Source organism: Bufo gargarizans, chromosome 5, assembly GCF_014858855.1.
Source record: "Bufo gargarizans isolate SCDJY-AF-19 chromosome 5, ASM1485885v1, whole genome shotgun sequence".
Lineage (NCBI taxonomy): Eukaryota > Metazoa > Chordata > Amphibia > Anura > Bufonidae > Bufo > Bufo gargarizans.
In genome coordinates, this window is record NC_058084.1 from 57,727,352 (window position 1) to 57,750,017 (window position 22,666).

Genomic DNA, 22,666 nt, shown 5'->3' on the forward strand with positions numbered 1-22,666 from the left:
AGTAAGATTGAGACCATTTTTGCGACTTTTTGAAAAAAGGCTTTCCACGCTAACTACCCCCACTTTACCACCCGGTTTTCAAAAACTGGTGAGTTGTGTAAAACTGCTAAATGTCGTAAAAATGCATGCACGATTAGGCCTAGAAACTTCCAAAGCCCTATTCTGGGCCAGAATTCTGACCAAATTCCCCTCATTGAACTCAATAATTGAATGTGCAATAGAATTGGCTCCAAAGCTCCCCCTAATGGTGAATGTAGTCAGCTGCATTCTCCTATCTGGATATTCATGCCATATCCACTGAGTAAGCACACTTTGCTTCTTTTCGGAGGTCCCATAGCAGCAAATGGAGAGAGCCACACACGCATGGCAGCACATGACGGGTCTCATGCTTAAGATAGGTGCTGGTCCCAAAGGTGGGACCTGCACTTATTGGACATTTATCTGTCTATGCCAAATTGACAAGATGAGAATACCCCTTTTAAAGGGTAACTGTCATGTTTTCATAAAAAAATAATACAATTTTGCATATGTTACTGCAGCAGCATTATGCATAAAGTTTTCCTTGAGTTTTTCCCTTAGTTACAACTGTTTAAACATTTACAATATGAGGATCTTCTCAAGATGGCTCTTCTCTCTGAGGCCAAAACTGCTTTCCCTCACTTCCCATACACACTTGCTGTAGCCAGCAGCTCCCTGTCAGCCAATCAGATTGGATTACTGAGAGACACGCCTCCTCACTCTGAAGCCTAATGCAGGCATGCAGTGTGAAGGACCGCCCCTCTGTCTTCTGTTTATACTAAAAGGAAGACAGACAAGCCCTAGGAACGATCTTTTAAGGGAGCAGTGGAAAGGGACAGAGGACAATAATGAAAACTGTTGTTATAAGGTAATTACAGATCTTTTGACAATAATTGACAGAGTAACTCAGGTCTACATGCCTAGCTCTTATAAACTAGCAAAGAAAAAAAATATAACCGTTACCCTTTAACTATTACTAGAGGAATTCTATTTAGTCAAGAAAGGGTTAAAATACTCATTGTAATACCATCACGTCTTCCTCGTTTCCTCCCTGCCTCCTTAAAGTGTCACCCTCCTTCTCTTTCCGCAGGAAGGGTCTGTTCTCCGGGCTTCATCTGAAGAAGAAAAAGAAAGGCGACAAAGGACTGACATTTGCAAACAAGGGCGCACTAGGTAAGGCCTAGAAACCAAACAATAGACCAGGACCAAGATTGTGCTCCCATGATACGTCCTCCCATGACATTCAATCACAGGGTTAAAAGTAATAAGCCGCAGCTCTCAGTAGTGTAGTTTTAACCCCTACAGAATCACAGTATAGACAATGATGTGTATAGCGCCACCAAGTGGACAAAAATGTGAATGTGTATTAAATTATTCATCATTATTTAGATTATTACAAAGTCTAAATCCATAGAATGTGACAGTAATCATTCACAGGGGGACACCGCACTGAGGATAAGGTGCAACAGGTGCTGGAGCTGAGCCTCATCCTTTTTGAAGATGTTGGGGGTCACATCAGTCCAACATGTAGGATAGGCCATGGAAAACCACTTCAAATCAGACCTACAAACAGCTGGTAGTTTGTTACAATGTATTAGTGTAGGTAGTAGCTATCAGCCAGGAGTTCATTTAAGAAAAGAGGTTAGCTTAGATTAAAGGGGGTTTCCGAGAGTATAATATTGATGGCCTGGACTCAGGATAGGTCATCAATATCTGATCTGGCCGATCGTCTGTTTGAGGAGGCTGCGTCTCTCACCACTTACTAAGCACAGTGCCACACATTGTATAGTGGCTGTGCTTGGTATTGCAGCCTGCACCCATTCAGTTGAAGGGGACTGAGCTGCCTTAGGCCATGTGACTGAAAATAATGGAAGCCGTGAATAGACAGGATATTTGTGGCCTATCGATAGGATAACGCCTCTGGGACCCGCACCTGCAAATAAGACATTTCAGACCTCCCATAGAAGTGGATGGAGAGTAAATGGAGAGAGATGCGCACACACAGCCACCTCTCCATTTACAGCAGCCATGAAACGGGGTCTCATTCTCTACAGAGGTGGGATCCGCACCTTCAGACATTTATGATGTATCATATCGATATACCGTAACTGTCCAGAAGGGAACAAAAAAAGTTGTTTTCCTGCAAAGAATACACCCTTTATCCATAGGATAGCGGATAAGTGTGAAATTACTGGGGGGTCCTACTGTCGGAACGCCCCAATAATCTTAAGAATAGAAGTCTCAGAGTTTTCTTTGTTAAATGGAGCTGTAGTGTGACCACCTTTCCATTCCGAGTGAAAGGAGTGGTGGTCACACATGTGCACTACAGCACCATTTAACAAAGGACACTCTGCGACCTCCATTCTTGTGATCGCTGGAGGTCCCCCATGCAGCGGAGAGCGGGGGCCCTGCTCTAACAGCCCGGACCAGCAGGAGTGCCGATCCAGGCTGTTTAACGCTTTACAGGGCGCCTACTGCATGTAAAGTGCTGACAGAGGGAGCGGACTCCCTCTGTCTCCAATCAGCACCCCGCAAATGTGATCGCGGGGTGCCGATGTGTGTGAAGGCTGTCTGGGGTCTCGTGTAGGCCCCAGACCAGCCTTAAGTAATTTCCAGCAGGCTGCGCCTCTCTGGTGCAGCCTGCTGGTCAATGTCAGAATAGCACAGACATTAAAATGCAATGCACTATAGGGATAATGCGTTGCATTTTAAAATCAATCAAAAATCTGTCAGTTATTAAGTGGTAAAAAAAAAATACGCTTTTCAATAAAAAAAAAAATAGCAAAAAAAAATGTATCTTCACCATATGTTTGGTATTGCGGCGTCCATACGTAACGACCCGGACTGCATAAATATCACGTAAATGATCCCCTACGGTGAACGCTGTAAAAAGAAAAAAAAAAAAGACAGAATTGCTAATTTATTTTTAGTTGCCACCGAAAATACGTAATAACATGTGATCAAAAAGCTCCATTTACTCCAAAATTATACCAATGAAAAATACAACTCGTCCTGCAAAAATCAAGCCCTCACACAACTCCATAGAAAGAAAAATAAAAAAGTTATGGGTCTTGGGAAGCGGCAATGCATACAATTTTTTTTCTTTTAAAAAGGGTTTTATTGCAAAAAAGTTGTAAAACGTAAAAAAAAACTATATGTATTTGGTATCACTGTAATCGTACTGACCCAGAGAATAAAGATATTATGCTATTTATACCTAAAAATGAACGCAGTGGTAGTATTGCTATTTTTCCCATCTCCCTCCTAGAAAGAGTTAATAAAAGTTAATCAGAAAGTTTTATGTGTACCCCAAAATGGCGCCATTAAAAACTACAACTTGTCTCGCAAAAAAAACAAGCCCTCATAAAGCTATATAGACGGGAAAATAAAAAAGTTATAGCTCTTGGAACGCAAAGTTGAAAAAAGAACGAAAAACGCTGGGTCAGTAAGGCCCAAAAACAGGCTGGTCACTAAGGGGTTAAAGGGGTTTTCCAGTTATAATGATTTTTAAGCAATCGTCCGCAGCCTGCCTGCTCCACGCCGCTCCATGCTGCCTCCATCTTCCGGTCCCCGTGCAGCCAGCCAGTCGCAGGGGGAACACGTGAGGTGCACGGTGGACCGATGAGGGGCCAAATAATATAACACACAGTTCATCAGTTTACTCACGGTTAGCAGATTGCATCCCTGGGCTGGCAGCACAGTGTTGAGGTGGACAGCACGAAATCCTCCGGGGCACGCTCTGTGGTGGGAAGCATCAGCCAAGATGGTGGTTGAGGTGCCCTTGATGTTAGGGGTGCTTGTTGCGGCTGAGTCCCTTGATGGTGTTTGTCGTGACACCAGTACCGTTAATGGTGGTACAACCAATAGTGGTAATAATGAAGTAGACAGCGGTGAAAATGCAACTCACAACTTTTACTGATGTTGGTTCCAGTTGCAGTAGGTACATCAATCAAAATGCAGCTTTTGGTTAGCAGTAGAGTTATTCTGCGAATCCACTGTTTCTAGGCTTTCTTAGGCTTTGGTTTTGAGCTGTGGTTATGGAGTACCTTATTTCTGTTGGTATGCTCAGTCCTATACCTCATCCTTTCCCTCCAAGCTGAATATTGGGTCAGGTAGCTAGTCTGTTTCCCAGAGTTATGGTGTGGCGGCCAGAAGCCATAAAGTCCTCCACCATGCGCAAAGGTGTCTGTGGCCCTAAATAACGGCTATGATCACCGATGAATCTTTCTGATGCTTGGGTCTGTTTCAGGGAGGCAAACTCTCTCCTACTGGTCAGGGATGCAAGTCTATAGTCCGGCCACAGAAGGAAAACGCTCTTCTGCGCCTCACACCTTGGTACTACCTCATAGCGAAGTTGGCTCCACTCACTAATCTGTGGTGTGAAGTCTTCACTCTGCATTCTCTCTCAATACTCTCCTCTACTTATCTCCACTAATCTGTCTCACTAGGCCTGACCTAGGTATATATATATAGAACCTAAGTGTTATCCCCATCAAGTGGTGGGATGTATAAATTACACCTAATCTGCCTGGTAAACAGGGATTTTGCAGATAAGTTAGTACAAAATTGCATAACATAGCATAATACAATTTTTAGGGAGAAAAGTGCTTTTAAGCAGTGCCCACACACATGTAGTATGACGCTGCACCCGCACTGTTTACATAGGGTACTGCATGGGCATAGTCACATACACCACTGCAGCCAATGACTGGCTTCAGTGGTGATGTGGTCACAAGCAACATGTCACCTCTGAAGCCAGTTATCGGCTGGAGCAGTGCATGTGACCATGTCCATGCAGTACCGGATGTAAACCATGCAGGGACCAGAAGATAGAGAAAGTGGAGGCAGCGTGGAGGTGGAGCAGGTAAGTATGAATCTTCTAATTCAGCAGGCTGGCTGCTGGCACTTGCTTGAAAATCATTATAACTGGAAAAACCCCTTTAAACTGGCCATATACATTAGATAGTTGGCTAACCGCTATCCCCCTGACCTCCCATACACATGCATGCTCAGATAAGCAGAGGGTGCATGTGTCTTTAATGGAGAAAGCGGAGTAAGCTGCTGCCAGCTCCTCTGGATGGATCAGGTATGTTAAAAATCCAACATACCCAACTCTTTATTGCCCTGACAATCTGCCATAGGGAGAGAATCGGGAGACCCCCAAACACATTAAATCAACTGTTTCTGCCAAAATCATTGAGTTTAGCGCTGCATTCCCTGCATGGTGGAACCCTGGTCACCCGACTGTGAAAGGAAGTGACCAGGGCGTGACTGCGCAGGGGGAACCATTGCTGTGGCCCTTTTATTCTGCTGTCTGAGATAGGACCCCCAACCTAGTGATATGCCTCTAATATTTAAGATAGGAACGCCCCTCCAAATAGCGCTGCGGCCCCTGTATTCTGAGGACTGTGGCATTTGCTGCATTTGGATCCCCCCGATCAGTAAGTGATTGCAAATCCTAGCGATAAGTCATCATACTGTATATAAGCCTCTGTTCACACTAGCTTATTGACTTCCATCAGAGTCCTGATGTCTGTGTCTTTAAATGCAAAACCCATTGGGTTCTGATACCTTAATGTAAGTGTAATCGGCTCGATGTATGCACCAGCACCAGATGTTCTTGTTTTTTAACATTTTATATGTTTTATTACCTGTTTTTCCATGTGATCAGGGAGACGCGATGACACAGACAGCACACATGGCGACGTCCCCGGGAGCAGTCTGGGCGGCAGCAGTGAGGATCTGCTCAGTGACCTCTCCCTCTCCAGTACGTCTCTGTCTCCTGGCGCGCAAGGCAAAAGGTAGGTATGAATCTCCGGGGCACCATGTCATCTGCCACGTATTAACGCAGAATTACTCCAAAAGTTTAAATAAAAAATCCAGTGTATACAGTATGTGCTCCAAAATGCAAAACATAAAAGGCCTCATACACTGGTGTCAACCTAAGGGCTCATGCACACGGCTGTTGATCGGCCGTTCCGTGCATTGGGGACTACAATTGCAGCGGGCCGGACCGATGCCTGGGGTCTCTTCTACAGGTGTTATGTGAGTTTTTAGAGTTTTTTGTGCCGCCAGTTGCATTTCAGCAACGAGGGACAACGTTCCCCTATGTAGAAGTTGATGGTGGAACCCAGGTGTAGGAATGCCAGAGTGGTGTAAGGGTTGCCTATAGTGTTCCCTTAGGTGCAGCTTTGCACTTGTCACGGTGCTCCTACCTGGATATCCGGAACCCCAAGCGTGGTCGTCCGAAGCAGTGATAATAGGGTGACTAGTTGTGGAACTGGTAGAATAAATTGAGTCCAGATTGGTATTGAAGTAGTTAACAGCTTTACTTGATTAAACTTGCATCAGGAAACAATCTTCAAAGTTTATCTTGGTTATCAGCAGATTTTGGCTTAACTTTTGGCTGGAAAACACAATCAGCCCTGCTACATCTGAACTCTTTCAGCTCTGCTATGTTGGCTGGATTAAATAAGAACTTTTCCTTTCTGCGGTAGACTGCAATTTAGCTTTCTGTAGTCTGACTCTCTTTATCTGGATCCTAGGTTTATCCAGGGAATCTTTCCTCCTGGCTTCTGAGGCTTGTAGCTTGGGCCTCTATGCCCAGCAGAGCAGACAGTGCTCTGCTGGCTTGGAACACTGGGGCGGGGGGTAAGCTAGACTCCACACAACCTGTCCCTAAGGAGGGGAAGGCTGGACTGACCTTCACTAACTACAACTGAAACTCCTCCCTCTCTAGAGAGGGGGATAGAATGGAAGGAGGGCTCAATTCTATCTAACACAGCTCTGCCAGAAATGTCGCCATCTGCTGGTGAACCAGGCACATTACATGTCAAACCATTACCAAATCATAAATACATTTACACATTGTGCAGGACCTAGGGATAAATACACAAGATGATACAGGGTACACCATTAAGGATAGCGGAGGGGTAAAAAGAGTGGTAATGCCTCCTGGCAGGGCGTTACACAATTTGTGGTCCCCAATGCACGGGCAACATCCGTGCGGATTCCACAGACAGATCCAGACCCATTCAACTTGAATGGGTCCGTGGTCCATCTGCACCGAAAAAAGAAGTGCATGCACTACCTTTTTGCGGTGCAGAGGCACGGACAGAAACCCCACGGTAACATTCCTTAGTACTTTCGTAGGGTTATATTACTCCGTTCCGCACTGGACCTTCCGGATTCCGTGATGCGGGGTGCACAAGGCCGGTACCCGCATATTGCCGACCTACTGTTTGCGGGCCGCAATATGGGCCCGGGCAACGGCCATGTGCATTAGCCCTAACAGTAAGAAGTTATAACTGAGGAGATGCAGAGGTAAAAACAATACTTTTCTTCCAGTCCTTAAAGGGGTTATCCTGGAAAAGATAATGATGGCTTATCCTCAGGATAGATCATAATTATCACATCACTGACTTGAATGGGGCTAAGCTGCAATGTGACCGATGTACTGTGACATTACATAGCACACATAGCGCCTGGCTGAACGGCCCCCACCCATCTGATATTAATGATCTATCCAGATAACAGTTTATCATTATAAATTTCCAGATGACCCTTTAAAGGGGTTGTCCCACTTCATACATTGGTAACATAACGCTAGGATATGGCACCAATGTTCGCAATGACAAAACCCCTTTAAAAGCAATTCTCCATTTTAAGAAAAAAATCATATTAATCAGGTAGAGAACAGAACACTTACCTGGTGACCTCCTTTTCATCTTTTCAGTAGCAGATTCATCACTTCCTGGCCTCTTCTTCTATTATCCAAGATGGCCGCACCACTTCTCAGCAGGCCTGATACACACTGTGCACCAGTAGTCCAAGACACTTCCTGCTTGTCCAACCCTGCTCTGCAACAGGAAGTGTATCAGGTAGTCTGTGAAGCGACGTGGCTATCTTGGATTGCAGAAGAGGAACTCTGGAATTGGCGGATGTGTAGCTGAAGAGATGAAAAGGAAGTCACCAGGTACGTGTTCAGATCATTCCCCAGTTGAAGGGGTTATCAAATTTCTGAAACAGCCCCCCATGTGCAGGGCCCCTCAGAGGTAATATACTTACCCCGCTCCCAGCGCCACTCTTGGTCCTCGCACCGCCACTGCAGTTTCTCCCTGAACACTGATGAAAACATCCGGTGTCGGTGGGAGAGCAGCCAATGGCAGGCGGGGAGCGGGGTAAGTATATTACCTCTGAGGGGCCCGGCACATGGGGGGGGGGGGGGCTGTTTCAGAAATTGGATAACCCCTTTAATGTGATTTTGTTTTCTTGAACTGGAGGATTACTTTAAAACCCGCTGCGGCAGAGTGACCCCATTCTTTGCCCCATAGCTGGTCCTCTGGGGAGAGATGCCACCTCACATGACCTTCAAAGTCAATCATGGCATACCAATGTGGCATTACCTGTTAGCTGTTATAGTTCCAGTAATGTTTCTGCCTGGAAGACCCCTAAAATATGTAGATCATTGAGAGGTTAATATATGCAAATAATGATAATTATCTGCTGAATTCATCAGAGCCAAGCTAGAGTCCAAGATTCACGAAGGAGAAACGAAAATCCAGACCTATCAGGTAGGTTCCCTCTATAGGGCAGTAAGTCCTGTGTACAGGTTGTACATATACATTATATACCATTGTACACCCCTGTCCCCCTGTAGATTGCCATAACTATAACCGAGGCCCGGCAGCTGATTGGAGAAAACATTGACCCCGTGGTTATCATTGAGATCGGGGATGAAAAGAAACAAACCTCTGTCAAAGAAGGAACAAATGCCCCCTTCTACAATGAGGTAAGTGCCCCTGTCCTTCCGTCATACCAGGCTCTGACTATCCTAAAAATGGCAGATACATGTATTTAACCACTTCAACCCCGCTAGCTGAAACACCCTTAATGACCAGGCCACTTTTTACACTTCTGCACTACACTACTTTCACCGTTTATTGCTCGGTCATGCAACTTACCACCCAAATGAATTTTACCTCCTTTTCTGCTCACTAATTGAGCTTTCATTTGGTGGTATTTCGTTGCTGCTGACATTTTAACTTTTTTTGTTATTAATCGAAATTTTACGATTTTTTTTGCAAAAAAATGACATTTTTCACTTTCAGTTGTAAAATTTTGCAAAAAAAACGACATCCATATATAAATTTTTCGCTAAATTTATTGTTCTACATGTCTTTGATAAAAAAAAAATGGTTTGGGTAAAAGGTATAGCGTTTACAAACTATGGTACAAAAATGTGAATTTCTGCTTTTTGAAGCAGCTCTGACTTTCTGATCACCTGTCATGTTTCCTGAGGTTCTACAATGCCCAGACAGTACAAACACCCCACAAATGACCCCATTTCGGAAAGTAGACACCCTAAGGTATTCACTGATGGGCATAGTGAGTTCATAGAACTTTTTGTCACAAGTTAGCGGAAAATGCTGATTTTTTTTTTCTTTTTTTTTTCTTACAAAGTCTCATATTCCACTAACTTGTGACAAAAAATAAAAACTTCCATGAACTCACTATGCCCATCACGAAATACCTTGGGGTGTCTTCTTTTCAAAATGGGGTCACTTGTGGGGTAGTTATACTGCCCTGGCATTTTAGGGGCCCAGATGCGTGAGAAGTAGTTTGCAATCAAAATCTGTAAAAAATGACCGGTGAAATCCGAAAGGTGCACTTTGGAATGTGTGCCCCTTTGCCCACCTAGGCTGCAAAAAAGTGTCACACATCTGGTATCGCCGTACTCAGGAGAAGTTGGGGAATGTGTTTTGGGGTGTCATTTTACATATACCCATGCTGGGTGAGAGAAATATCTTGGCAAAAGACAACTTTTCCCATTTTTTTATACAAAGTTGGCATTTGACCAAGATATTTATCTCACCCAGCATGGGTATATGTAAAATGACAACCCAAAACACATTGCCCAACTTCTCCTGAGTACGGCGATACCACATGTGTGACACTTTTTTGCAGCCTAGGTGGGCAAAGGGGCCCACATTCCAAAGAGCACCTTTAGGATTTCACCGGCCATTTTTTACACATTTTGATTGCAAAGTTCTTCTCACACATATGGGCCCCTAAATTGCCAGGGCAGTATAACTACCCCACAAGTGACCCCATTTTGGAAAGAAGACACCCCAAGGTATTCCGTGAGAGGCATGGCGAGTTCCTAGAATTTGTAATTTTTTGTCACAAGTTAGTGGAATATGAGACTTTGTTAAAATAAAAAATAAAAATCATAATTTTCCGCTAACTTGTGACAAAAAATTAAAAATTCTAGGAACTCGCCATGCCCCTCACGGAATACCTTGGGGTGTCTTCTTTCCAAAATGGGTCACTTGTGGGGTAGTTATACTGCCCTGGCATTCTAGGGGCCCTAATGTGTGGTAAGTAGTTTGAAATCAAAATGTGTAAAAAATGACCTGTGAAATCCTAAAGGTGCTCTTTGGAATGTGTGCCCCTTTGCCCACCTAGGCGGCAAAAAAGTGTCACACATGTGGTATCGCCGTACTCAGGAGAAGTTGGGGAATGTGTTTTGGGGTGTCATTTTACATATACCCATGCTGGGTGAGAGAAATATCTTGGCAAAAGACAACTTTTCCCATTTTTTTTATACAAAGTTGGCATTTGACCAAGATATTTATCTCACCCAGCATGGGTATATGTAAAATGACACCCAAAAACACATTCCCCAACTTCTCCTGAGTACGGCGATACCAGATGTTTGACACTTTTTTTGCAGCCTAGATGCGCAAAGCGGCCCAAATTCCTTTTAGGAGGGCATTTTTAGACATTTGGATCCCAGACTTCTTCTCACACTTTCGGGCCCCTAAAATGCCAGGGCAGTATAAATACCCCACATGTGACCCCATTTTGGAAAGAAGACACCCCAAGGTATTCAATGAGGGGCATGGCGAGTTCATAGAATTTTTTTTTTTTTGGCACAAGTTAGCGGAAATTGATTTTTTTTTTGTATTTTCTCTTAAAGTCTCACTTTCCACTAACTTGGGACAAAAATTTAAATCTTTCATGGACTCAATATGCCCCTCACGGAATACCTTGGGGTGTCTTCTTTCCGAAATGGGGTCACTTGTGGGGTAGTTATACTGCCCTGGCATTCTAGGGGCCCTAATGTGTGGTAAGTAGTTTGAAATCAAAATGTGTAAAAAATGACCTGTGAAATCCTAAAGGTGCTCTTTGGAATGTGTGCCCCTTTGCCCACCTAGGCAGCAAAAAAGTGTCACACATGTGGTATCGCCGTACTCAGGAGAAGTTGGGGAATGTGTTTTGGGGTGTCATTTTACATATACCCATGCTGGGTGAGAGAAATATCTTGGCAAAAGACAACTTTTCCCATTTTTTTTATACAAAGTTGGCATTTGACCAAGATATTTATCTCACCCAGCATGGGTATATGTAAAATGACACCCCAAAACACATTCCCCAACTTCTCCTGAGTACGGCGATACCAGATGTTTGACACTTTTTTTGCAGCCTAGATGCGCAAAGCGGCCCAAATTCCTTTTAGGAGGGCATTTTTAGACATTTGGATCCCAGACTTCTTCTCACACTTTCGGGCCCCTAAAATGCCAGGGCAGTATAAATACCCCACATGTGACCCCATTTTGGAAAGAAGACACGGTATTCAATGAGGGGCATGGCGAGTTCATAGAATTTTTTTGATTGATATACAAAAATTGATTTTTTTTTTTGTATTTTCTCACAAAGTCTCACTTTCCGCTAACTTGGGACAAAAATTTCAATCTTTCATGGACTCAATATGCCCCTCACGGAATACCTTGGGGTGTCTTCTTTCCGAAATGGGGTCACATGTGGGGTATTTATACTGCCCTGGCATTTTAGGGGCCCTAAAGCGTGAGAAGAAGTCTGGAATATAAATGTCTAAAAAATTTTACACATTTGGATTTCGTGAGGGGTATGGTGAGTTCATGGGAGATTTTATTTTTTGACACAAGTTAGTGGAATATGAGACTTTGTAAGAAAAAAAAAAATTCCGCTAACTTGGGCCAAAAAAATGGCTGAATGGAGCCTTACAGGGGGGTGATCACCCATATAGACTCCCTGATCACCCCCCTGTCATTGATCACCCCCCTGTCATTGATCACCCCCCCCGTAAGGCTCCATTCAGACGTCCGTATGATTTTTACGGATCCACAGATACATGGATCGGATCCGCAAAACATATACGGACGTCTGAATGGAGCCTTACAGGGGGATGATCAATGACAGGGGGGTGATCACCCCATATAGACTCCCTGATCACCCCCCTGTCATTGATCACCCCCCTGTAAGGCTCCATTCAGACGTCCGTATGTGTTTTGCGGATCCGATCCATGTATCTGTGGATCCGTAAAAATCATACGGACGTCTGAACGGAGCCTTACAGGGGGGTGATCAATGACAGGGGGGTGATCAAATGACAGGAGGGTGATCAGGGAGTCTATATGGGGTGATCAGCGGTTCATAAGGGGTTAATAAGTGACAGGGGGGGGGTGTAGTGTAGTGTAGTGGTGTTTTCTGGTACTTTACAGAGCTGCCTGTGTCCTCTGGTGGTCGATCCAAACAAAAGGGACCACCAGAGGACCAGGTAGCAGGTATATTAGACGCTGTTATCAAAACAGCGTCTAATATACCTGTTAGGGGTTAAAAAAATCGCATCTCCAGCCTGCCAGCAAACGATCGCCGCTGGCAGGATGGAGATCCAGTCTCTTACTTTCCGATCCTGTGAACGCGCGCGCCTGTGTGCGTGCGTTCACAGGAAATCTCGCGTCTCGCGAGATGACGCATATATGCGTGACTCTGCGCAGCGCTGCCGCCTCCGGACCGCGATCCTGCGTTAGGTGGTCCGGAGGCGGTTAAAGAAGCACTCCAGACATAACATATACACTGTGGTATTCCTAATGCAGGGTCTGAGGGGGCAGAGCATGACACAATATCCCACTGTCATGCACCACCCCCTTAGGCTCCGCAGTAGGTACAACAGAGTGCATCATTTTACTGAGAAATTTACCTTTTAAAGGGGTTGTCCCACAAAAAAAATCTACATTTTACAAATCAGCACCTGGATCAAATTTTTTTTGTAATTGTATGTAATTAAAAATGTAGTACATCCACTAAATTATAAATATATATATATATATATATATATATATATATATATATATATCTATATATATATCTGTATAGCGCCCTCTGCTGTTTGTTATTTTATTTATTTCTATGTACTCCTCAGTAACATTGCTAAAGTGGTCGCACATGCTCAGTTCCATCCTTTAACTGCTACCAGCCCTATGTACTGTTAGAAAGTGTGACAGTCGCAGGGATAGAGCTGCAGCAGAAAGGGCATGCCTTTGGAGCTGTGATAGGGAGAGAGCTGTAGCAGAAAGATTACTGTAGAGACCGGGTCCGCAGGGGCAACACGTGAGGCACAGTGGGCCAATGGGGGTAGTAGTTCATTTACTCACTGTTAGCAGAGCCTCCCTGGGCCGGCGTACAGTGATGGAGAAGACGGCACCAAATCCTCCGGGGCACTCTCTAGTACAGGGATCACCAGCCACATGGTGATTGAGGTGCCCTTGATGGTACAGGTGTTTAGGGTGCTTTGGTGGCTGGGACCCCGGGTTGTTCGTGAAGCCAGCACCATAAGGTGCAAAGGAAGTTGGTAGAAAGGATGAGGAGTCAATTGTAGTAAACAACAGAACTTTTACTAAATCACTTGTCTTCAGGTAGTCAGTACAGCTCATGTATATGGCAAAGCAATAAATCCAAATATTGGTTCAGCTGTATTCCTTATAACAGGCTTGGCAATTGTAAGTTGAGGAGTTTTCCTTACTTCTATATCTGTCTATACTTTGTCCACCCTCTAGCACTGAGGTACTGAATATAATAACTCTTACTGATCAGTAGCAATCCACAGGGGGGTCTCTCTAATGGCAGGCATCAGTCTTCTGCTCCATTCTTTGTGCAGGACGCTCACTGGGGAATTACGGTCCATTATGTCCATGTGGTAAAGGAGAATTTTGCGCATTAATCTTCCAGCTGTGTCCAGGTACTTTTAGGTTCCTCCCGATCACTGATGCTTGTGAAGTCCATAGGCTACTTTAGCTCTAACCTCCACTAGACTTTCTCTATATCCAGACATAGACTCACTGGTCTGTGCTGTGCTGCTGTAATACTGTTCTCTATGCCCCCTTGGCTTGATCAGGGCCCAGAGGGTGAAATGGCAGCTACATTGTGGACTAGGCCTGTTCTGCTCCTCCATTAACTTGCTTTTCTTATCTCTCCACTGATTTACTTCCTTCCCAACTAACTTTATAAGCAAACCCCAGACTATATATAAGTGGTGCCAGCACCACCTAGGGGGCGAATAAATGTAAAGACACTCCTAACAGCCTGAGAATAGGAATTACAGCTTGATACCACAATACATTAAATATGACAGTTCAAAAGTTTAAAGTGCCCACATATAACATATATTGGGACACTGCATACCCCCTTGGTTTAAGGTAAGCCGTCCTAATAGTGGGACACTGCATCACACCGCCTGAGAAAGGACACACCCACTGAGCTGTGATACGGAAAGAACTGCTGCAGAAAGCTCATGACCCCTGAGAAAGTACACACCTCCTGAGCTGTGATAGGGAAAGAGCTGCAGTAGAAAGGACATGCCTCCTCAGCTGTGATAAGGGGAGAGCTGCAGCAGGAAAAGTATGCCCCCCTGAGAAAGGACACCCACTGAGCTGTGATAGGGAAAGAGCTGCAGCAGAAAGTTCATGCCCCATGAGAAAGGACACACCACATGGGCTGTGACAGCAAGAAAGCTGCAGCAGACAGGATATCCCCAGAGAAAAGACAACTGCAGCAGAAAGGACACACCCCTGGGCTGCTAGCTTGAAATTAATCTAGCAAAGCAGTTGTAGCAATGAATGTGGAGATCTCTGGATCTAGCTTTGTTAGAAAGAGATTGTCATGTACTATATGATGTCTGATTTTCATGTTTTACATTAATCCTGGCCCTTTAAGTATAATGTATTGGGTTGTATAGGTCTGACTTCAGTATAACAAGTAATCCTAGGCAGCTGCCTGAGCCTTCTGGGCTTCGAGGATCCATGTTGATCTGGATCGAGACCTTTAAGACGTACATACTACCTGATCACATTACACCTATAGTGCTGCCAGGTTATAATAGACGTGACAACGTCTAAACCGTTATAAACCAGTCACAGCTCTTCTTCTTCTTCTCACCTTTTGTTGGCAGTACTTTGTCTTCGACTTTGTTGGGCCTCAAGAACAACTTTTTGACAAAATTATACGATTGTCGGTAAGTATCACGAAATGGTATGAAATTTACTCGAGCATCCCCTCCAGCAAAGAGTCATGAAGTCCTCTGCTGGGCCCCCTCTCTCCCATCATAAATTGCTCCAGAGCTGGAGGGTGGTGGCCAGCTTCTCTGCCCTGAAGTGCTTATATATAAGAACTTAGTGAAGCACTAGTGACCTCCGAAGAAGCCTGGAGATCCTGCCTTCTCACCCACTCCCCGTGCCATCTGCTGTAAGGCAATTAGCTGTTCTCAATGATCCCTACTGAATCCCTACATAAAATGGCAAACTCAACTTTGTGCTTCTGAAAATTCCTGGTCCAGATCTTGGACACTAAACCCCAGTGCACCTAACCTGTCCCTAAACAGCTACCTGTCTGCATCCTGCCTCTCCAGTGACCGCTGCAGCCAAGCACAGGCCTCAGCCGTCACATCTGCTTGAATGGTATCTCAACGCAGCGACTTATCGTTCAAGCAGATGTGACCAGCAGGAATGCAGACAGCGTCAGATTGAAGTCCCTTGGGCCTACCAGAGGAAAGGATTCTGGGCCCCCTTCCTGTGTGCATATAGGACCTTAAGGGTCCTGTTTTATTGTCCTGTTTTATTAGAGGCCCATTATTGTCAGAGCTTGAGCCCACTGGAGGATTCTCTGGTACTCTGGTGGACCAGTCCAACCCTGAATGCAGAGAGGTGAAAGTTTTTTATTTTTTATTTTAATGGAGACACAGGTTGGTTGTGGCTGGGAATAGGGCAGCACTGTGGATAAGGTAGGTTCGCAGACAGGCGAGTGTCTTTTTTTGTTTTTCATAATGGGGCACAGGTTAAAGGGGTTGTGCAGGGGTTTTATATTGATAACTGATCCTCAGGATTAGTCATCAATATCAGATCAGTGTGGGTCCAGGACCCGGCACCCCCGCCGATCAGCTGTTTGAAGAGGAGGTGGCGTTCCATGCGAGCGCTACTTCCTCTTCATTACACTGCCTATGGTCTTGGAAGTGCAGTGTAATTACAAGTACTCTATTCACTTTAATGGAGCGAGTACTTTTTGCTGTGGGCAGTGTAATGAAGAGAAGGCAGAGCTCGCATGGAGCGCCACCTACTCTTCAAACATAAGATTGACGGGGGTGTCGTGTGTCAGACCCCCCGCCAATCAGATATTGATGACCTGTCCTGAGGAGTGTCCTGCACAACCCCTTTAAGTGCAATGGGGTTGTTGGCTCCTAGGCCGGACAACCCCTTTCATTTTTTTTTAAACACAGTGGAACTAAAAAAAACTAAATATTAATAAAACAAAGTTTATTTAAAAAAATAAAAGAAACTAAACAAAAGTCATAAAAAGTGTACATATTCGGAATTTCTAAATTCGTAACGACCCATGAATGGAATGAAAAAATCTATACACAATGACAAAATGTTTCTTCCCATTGAAATAAAAATAAAAAATGCAACGGCCTGAAGGCCATAATAGGCCCCTGCCTTTGAGGGGTTAAAAGTACTGGTTTTGAGACTTTGTAATTTTTCCCTCTGCAGGTTATGCACCACAAGCTGATCGGCAGTGTATTAATTGGATCATGTAGACTGGATCTGGGCACAGTTTATAATGAACCAGGTAATGTATAAGACTGGTATAAGGGACAGGACCTACCCTCAGGGTGTGTGACATGTGTACAGTAGCGTCACAGGGCACATCAGCTCCTCCTGCTGAAGAGTTCACCATAGCTGGTCTGATTATCGGGTAATTACCATATTTTTCCCCCTATAAGACGCCCCTAGTTTTTAGAGGAGGGCAATAAGAAAAAATATTTTTTATTAGAACTCAGGTCAGACCAGCAATAAAGACCCCCAATGTTAATCAGACCTCAGATCACAGCTCCAATCAGATCCCCAATGTTAATAAGACCCCAATAAGACCTCATATCAGACCCACAATCAGACCTCAGCTCACACCCAAAAGTGAATGACCCCTAATCAGACATCAGATATGAGCCCCAATATAAATAAGACCCCATTCAGACCTCAGATCAGACCCCCAGTCTCAAATCAGCCCCCCATGCCTCATTTGATCAGCCCCTAGTGTCAAATTAGCCCCCATTGCCTCTTTATCAGCCCCCATATCAGCCCCCATATCAGCCCCCATTGCCTCTTTATCAGCCCCCATTGCCTCTTTATCAGCCCTCGTTGCCTCTATATCAGCCCCCATATCAGCCCTCGTTGCCTCTTTATCAGCCCCCATATCAGCCCTCGTTGCCTCTTTATCAGCCCCCATTGCCTCTTTATCACCCCTCATATCAGCTCCCATTGCCTCTTTATCACCCCTCATATCAGCTCCCATTGCCTCTTTATCACCCCTCATATCAGCTCCCATTGCCTCTTTATCACCCCTCATATCAGCCCCCATTGCCTCTTTATCAGCCCCCATTGCCACTTTATCAGCCCCCATTGCCTCTTTATCAGCCCCATTGCCTCTTTATCAGCCCCCATTGCCTCTTTATCAGCCCCCATTGCCTCAGATGACAAAATAAAAAACCCACTTACCTCTCCTGCTCCCACCGCTCCTCACCTACATCGCGATTCTCTTCATCCTGCTGTCGGCTGTGACCCTCCGCACACAGAGCGCCCTCACGCTGTGCACAGCCTTCACAGCCAAAAGCCGAGGACCAGGAAGCGTTGAGTACAGAGCCTTCAGCTGCCTCCCGGTCCTCCGAATACTAATGAGTGCTTCCATAATTCACCCCATAAAACGCAGGGGCATTTTGGGTAGAAAAAATGCGTCTTATGGGGCGAAAAATATGGTATATAGCAGTATTAGGCTACTTTCACATCTGCATTTTTCTTTCCTCTCCTGCTCCCACCACTCCTCACCTACATCGCCGATCCTCTTCATCCTGCTGTGGGCTGTGAACCTGCGCGCACAGAGCGCCGTCACGTTGTGCACAGCCGTCAACCGAGGACCAGTTTTGTCCCTATTTATTGTCAATGGGGACAAAACTGAACTGAACGTAACGAAGTGCAGCAAAATGCATTCTGTTCCGTTTTGTTGCGTTCCCATACCGGAGACAAAACCGCTGCAAGCCGCGTTTTTGTGTGGCATGGGAAACTGAACATGCTGGATCCGGCAGAAAAAAAATATATGTAAGTCAATGGTGCCAGATCCGTTTCATTTTCGGACACAAAAAAAACCAGCTCCAGCACCCATTGACTTATAATAGTATTTGATGCCAGATCCGGCATGTTCATTTTCAATATAATACTACTGGATCAGTTCTGATCGGATACAGCCGGTTGTATCATTCAAACAGATGCGTTTTCCTGCGGTTTTTAGATCCTCTGCCGGATCTCAAAACCATAAAGAAAAATGCAGGTGTGAAAGTAGCCTTATTCAGACACTGTACAGCACTGGTACTAGATTAGTTCATATAAGGGTCTATTATTTGGTCACTGTATGATTAATTATTGTTTTAAAACGTGAATTCAAAAGATTTGAGAATGAATAAGCTTATGCAGGCTAAGTGAATACATATCTATCTATAGCTTTATGTATCTATCTATCTATCTATCTATCTATCTATCTGTGTGATATATAGCTGATTATCTATCTATCCATCCATATTCTATAGAATATGATTAATCATCACTGACACAGCAGTCATCTCAGTGACCAGCCACAGTTGAGCAGCCGTGTAATTTAAATTTCTCCAGCCACGGCAGAGGGTAACACGATATTTCATTTCATTACCAGCGTCTCCTCTCACTAGGAATTTATTTGACCATTGATAGCGTGACAAAGCCAAATACAGGGAGTTAATGGAGCGAGACACTTTCTGGAAATTATTAGTTTCAGAGCTGAAAGAGGCTCTAATGTTATTTCCTGCCTCTACTGACAACACAATGAATGAGATACAGTTCATTAGGATAATGGCTCGGGATGACTCTCAATTTGGAAGGTCTGGTGGCGCACTCCATTAAATTAAAGGGCTCTTGCTACCTCAGATGGCATATCGCTAGCATATGCCATCAATGTCAGATAGGTGATGGTGCCACCTCTGGGATCCACTCCTATCTCTAGAATTGGGCCCCCAAAATGATGGAGACCACATTGCACAAACTTGTCACCTCTCCATTCACTGCTATGGGACCGTCGGAAATGTCCTCAAGTCTCCTGACATCTCTGTTGTAGTAAATCTGTGTATTCCCTTATGTAATATCAATATTGTCAGGGGAACCACCAGATTTCATCAGGATTGGTCAACTGTCCAATGTTGGCGAATGATGTCTGGAAAAGGAAAGATTGGGCATGTTAGATTTCAGCTAGAAGAGTTATTCATTAATTAATCAGATCACAGGGTGTCCTGCTGGTGTCACCTCCATCGATTAGCTCTAATCTGGGTAAGGAACGTGGCATCAAGTGACTCCACATCCCCATCTCAGCATCTTCTTCTGGTCACTCATGCAGTCTGGCAGAGTGTCTCCTACTCAGTATTGGTCTCTAGCTGCAGATTGGCAGAGTCTTTTCTACTAAGCCCTTAGTCCTTATCTGCAGACAACTAGGGGCTCTGACTGCTCTCTTTATATGTAGTTTCTAACTGAACTAGGACCTTCTAGTGGGAGAGGTGGAGTGTAGAAGCATAGCCTGAACAGAAACATTGCTACAATTTTTGCCTTTCATAGACTTATATAGAGTTTCCAAACTGTCATGGTAGAATCTGTGGGCATTTTTTTTTATATATATAGAGGGAATGGGGGCAAAATGAAATATAGTGAGACTCTTACTATATTTCATGTTGCCCCCTGCCCACTTATTATGGCCGGTCCGGGCCCTTCTGAATTCAGACACACTGCCTCACGGCACCACTGATCATCATTCATGCCCCCCCTCCGTATGAAGCCGGACGCAGGTGTGTACCATTTTTTACATAAAAAAAAAAAGACTACCTACTCTTGTTTGTTCTGCTCTCTTCACTTGAGGGCTGAGGCGGCCGGCGGGCCGTCATTCCTGGCTGCTGTGATCCCGCGAGACCCGCCGCGGAGGTTACGGGTCTCGCGCTGACAAGTAAGCGCAGCCACACAAAATATAGGGAGGGCCCACCGCACTTAATAAAAAACCACTTGCGGGACCCGCTTTACTCCATCTCTTCTGGGGGGCCCAATTGCGACCGCTGCGACCCCTATAACTACGCCACTGGATCTAACCATGTTGTTTGCAATGGTCCAGATATTAAAATTTAGTCTAGGGGTAAAAGAATGAAAATACATGACTCATGGTAGTATTTGAGTCATCCTCCACTTCTTCCAACTGCAAACGGCAGTGTCTTTATTAGCAAAGCCCTGGGTGTCACCCATACAACCTAAAAATGCAAATGAGCCAATAGAATTGTGACATATGTTTTAACAAAGAGTGATGTATGAATCCTCATAGTATACATCTGGACACAGTAAGGATAGTCCAGCTAGGGAAAATCAAAACAGTGGAATTCTGCTGTCCAGATACATGATGTTTAGAGATGAACGAATCGACTTCGGATCAAACATCTGAAGTCGATTCGCATAAAACTTTGTTCCAATACTGTACGGAGCAGGAGCTCAGTACAGTATTACAATGTATTGGCTCAGTGTATTAGTAAGCTAGGCATCTTTGGGGTGTTTTTGACTAGGCAGACTTGTGTTGGTTTAGCAGGGTTCCACTGGTTAGTAGAGTGGCTCTTAGGGATTAGTGCAACCATACATTTTTTAAGGAGGTCACACAGAAGGGGTGAATCTCAGTGAGCACTATCCCTCTCTGCAAGCTGCCATATTTTTGTTTTGTCATCAATCTGCCTCGCAGTGGTCCCTGCGGCATCTTGCCACTTTTTTAGTCGCTACAGGGGTTAACAGCGGTGTATGTCTTTTAGCTGTACCCTGTTCGCCGCACCACATGCTGGTCTGCTGGAGATATTAGGGGCATTGTCACGGATGATGTTGCAGAAAGCTGGAACTTATAAATAAACATCCGACTGGCTTGATCCCAAACTAAGGAGCATATGGGTGAGCCCTATAAAACCCCTAGACTTCTCCCTGACTGCTATGCCCATTCAAGGGTCTGTATGGTAGCCGATTGCATACCCACGTACCTAATACTGTGTGACACCTGAAAACCCTATAATAGTGAGGGGACACGACCACCGGCTCCCTGCACGTAATACGGACAGAGTCAGGGTCACCTAGAATCAAGCCAGCAAGGAAACATAAATAAAGGAAAAAGACTTATGTGAGGAAACAGCAGCAGCAGCCTCCAGCAGTGAACACCTCATCCAGGAAGTAGTATAAACCGCAAAGTGAGGCAGTATGGGAGGGAATATAAAGGGAGGCAATTAGTCTAAATAGGTGACACCTGGGAGAAGGAAAGGAGATGATAAAGTGAAACCAAAACAAAGAACGTCATGCAAGAGGTAGAGAAGAACGTCTAACAGACCTTCTCACAGAACTGGCGGTGACAGGCATTTGCAATACGCAGACTACCTCCCAGTCCACACATGCCTTTTATATGGTGGACCTGATTTTTCTCCAAGTCCAGTCCGTTGACCACAGGTGTGGATGTACTATAGTGGATGTTCTTTTTATCCACTTACTCCAAAATTGTGTATCCTTAATAAAATGTTGTTGTTTTCATGTTTTTAGCATCCCCTCTATCTTTATATACATTTATTGATTCCTAGGGGTGCATACCTGTCCGATAGGGCCATTTCAGTAAAAGTGATTGGCTCCGAAGAGCAGAAGTTATTTCTTCGCGAAGTCTCGCAAGACTTCGGGTAATAACTTCATAAATTTATTTGTACTGTAAAACAACATTTCCCGAACTTGGGTTTGGTTCCAAGTGGTGAGTGAGTGCAGCTCAGGAGAATAATACAGGATGTAACTCAGGATCAGTACAGGATAAGTAATGTATGTACACAGTGACTACACCAGCAGAATAGTGAGTTTTGCTCTGGAGAGTAATATAGGATGTAACTCAGGATCAGTACAGGATAAGTAATGTAATGTATGTACACAGTGACTGCACCAGCAGAATAGGGAGTGCAGCTCTGGAGTATAATACAGGATGTAACCCAGGATCAGTACAGGATAAGTAATGTAATGTATGTACACAGTGACTGCACCAGCAGAATAGTGAGTGCAGCTCTGGAGTATAATACAGGATGTAACTCAGGATCAGTACAGGATAAGTAATGTAATGTATGTACACAGTGACTGCACCAGCAGAATAGTGAGTGCAGCTCTGGGGTATAATACAGGATGTAACTCAGGATCAGTACAGGATAAGTAATGTAATGTATGTACAC

The 22,666-nt window shown here is 44.6% G+C and overlaps 1 protein-coding gene across 1 annotated transcript in view; it reads left to right on the top strand.

The window, feature by feature from the left end:
• Window positions 1-22,666, top strand: part of FER1L6 (fer-1 like family member 6) — a 230,788-nt gene that overhangs the window by 84,980 nt on the left and 123,142 nt on the right. The window contains 6 exon segments of the mRNA XM_044294749.1: window positions 1,109-1,191; window positions 5,690-5,819; window positions 8,537-8,591; window positions 8,678-8,809; window positions 15,290-15,352; window positions 16,881-16,959. Coding sequence (XP_044150684.1) covers window positions 1,109-1,191; window positions 5,690-5,819; window positions 8,537-8,591; window positions 8,678-8,809; window positions 15,290-15,352; window positions 16,881-16,959 — 542 coding nt within the window.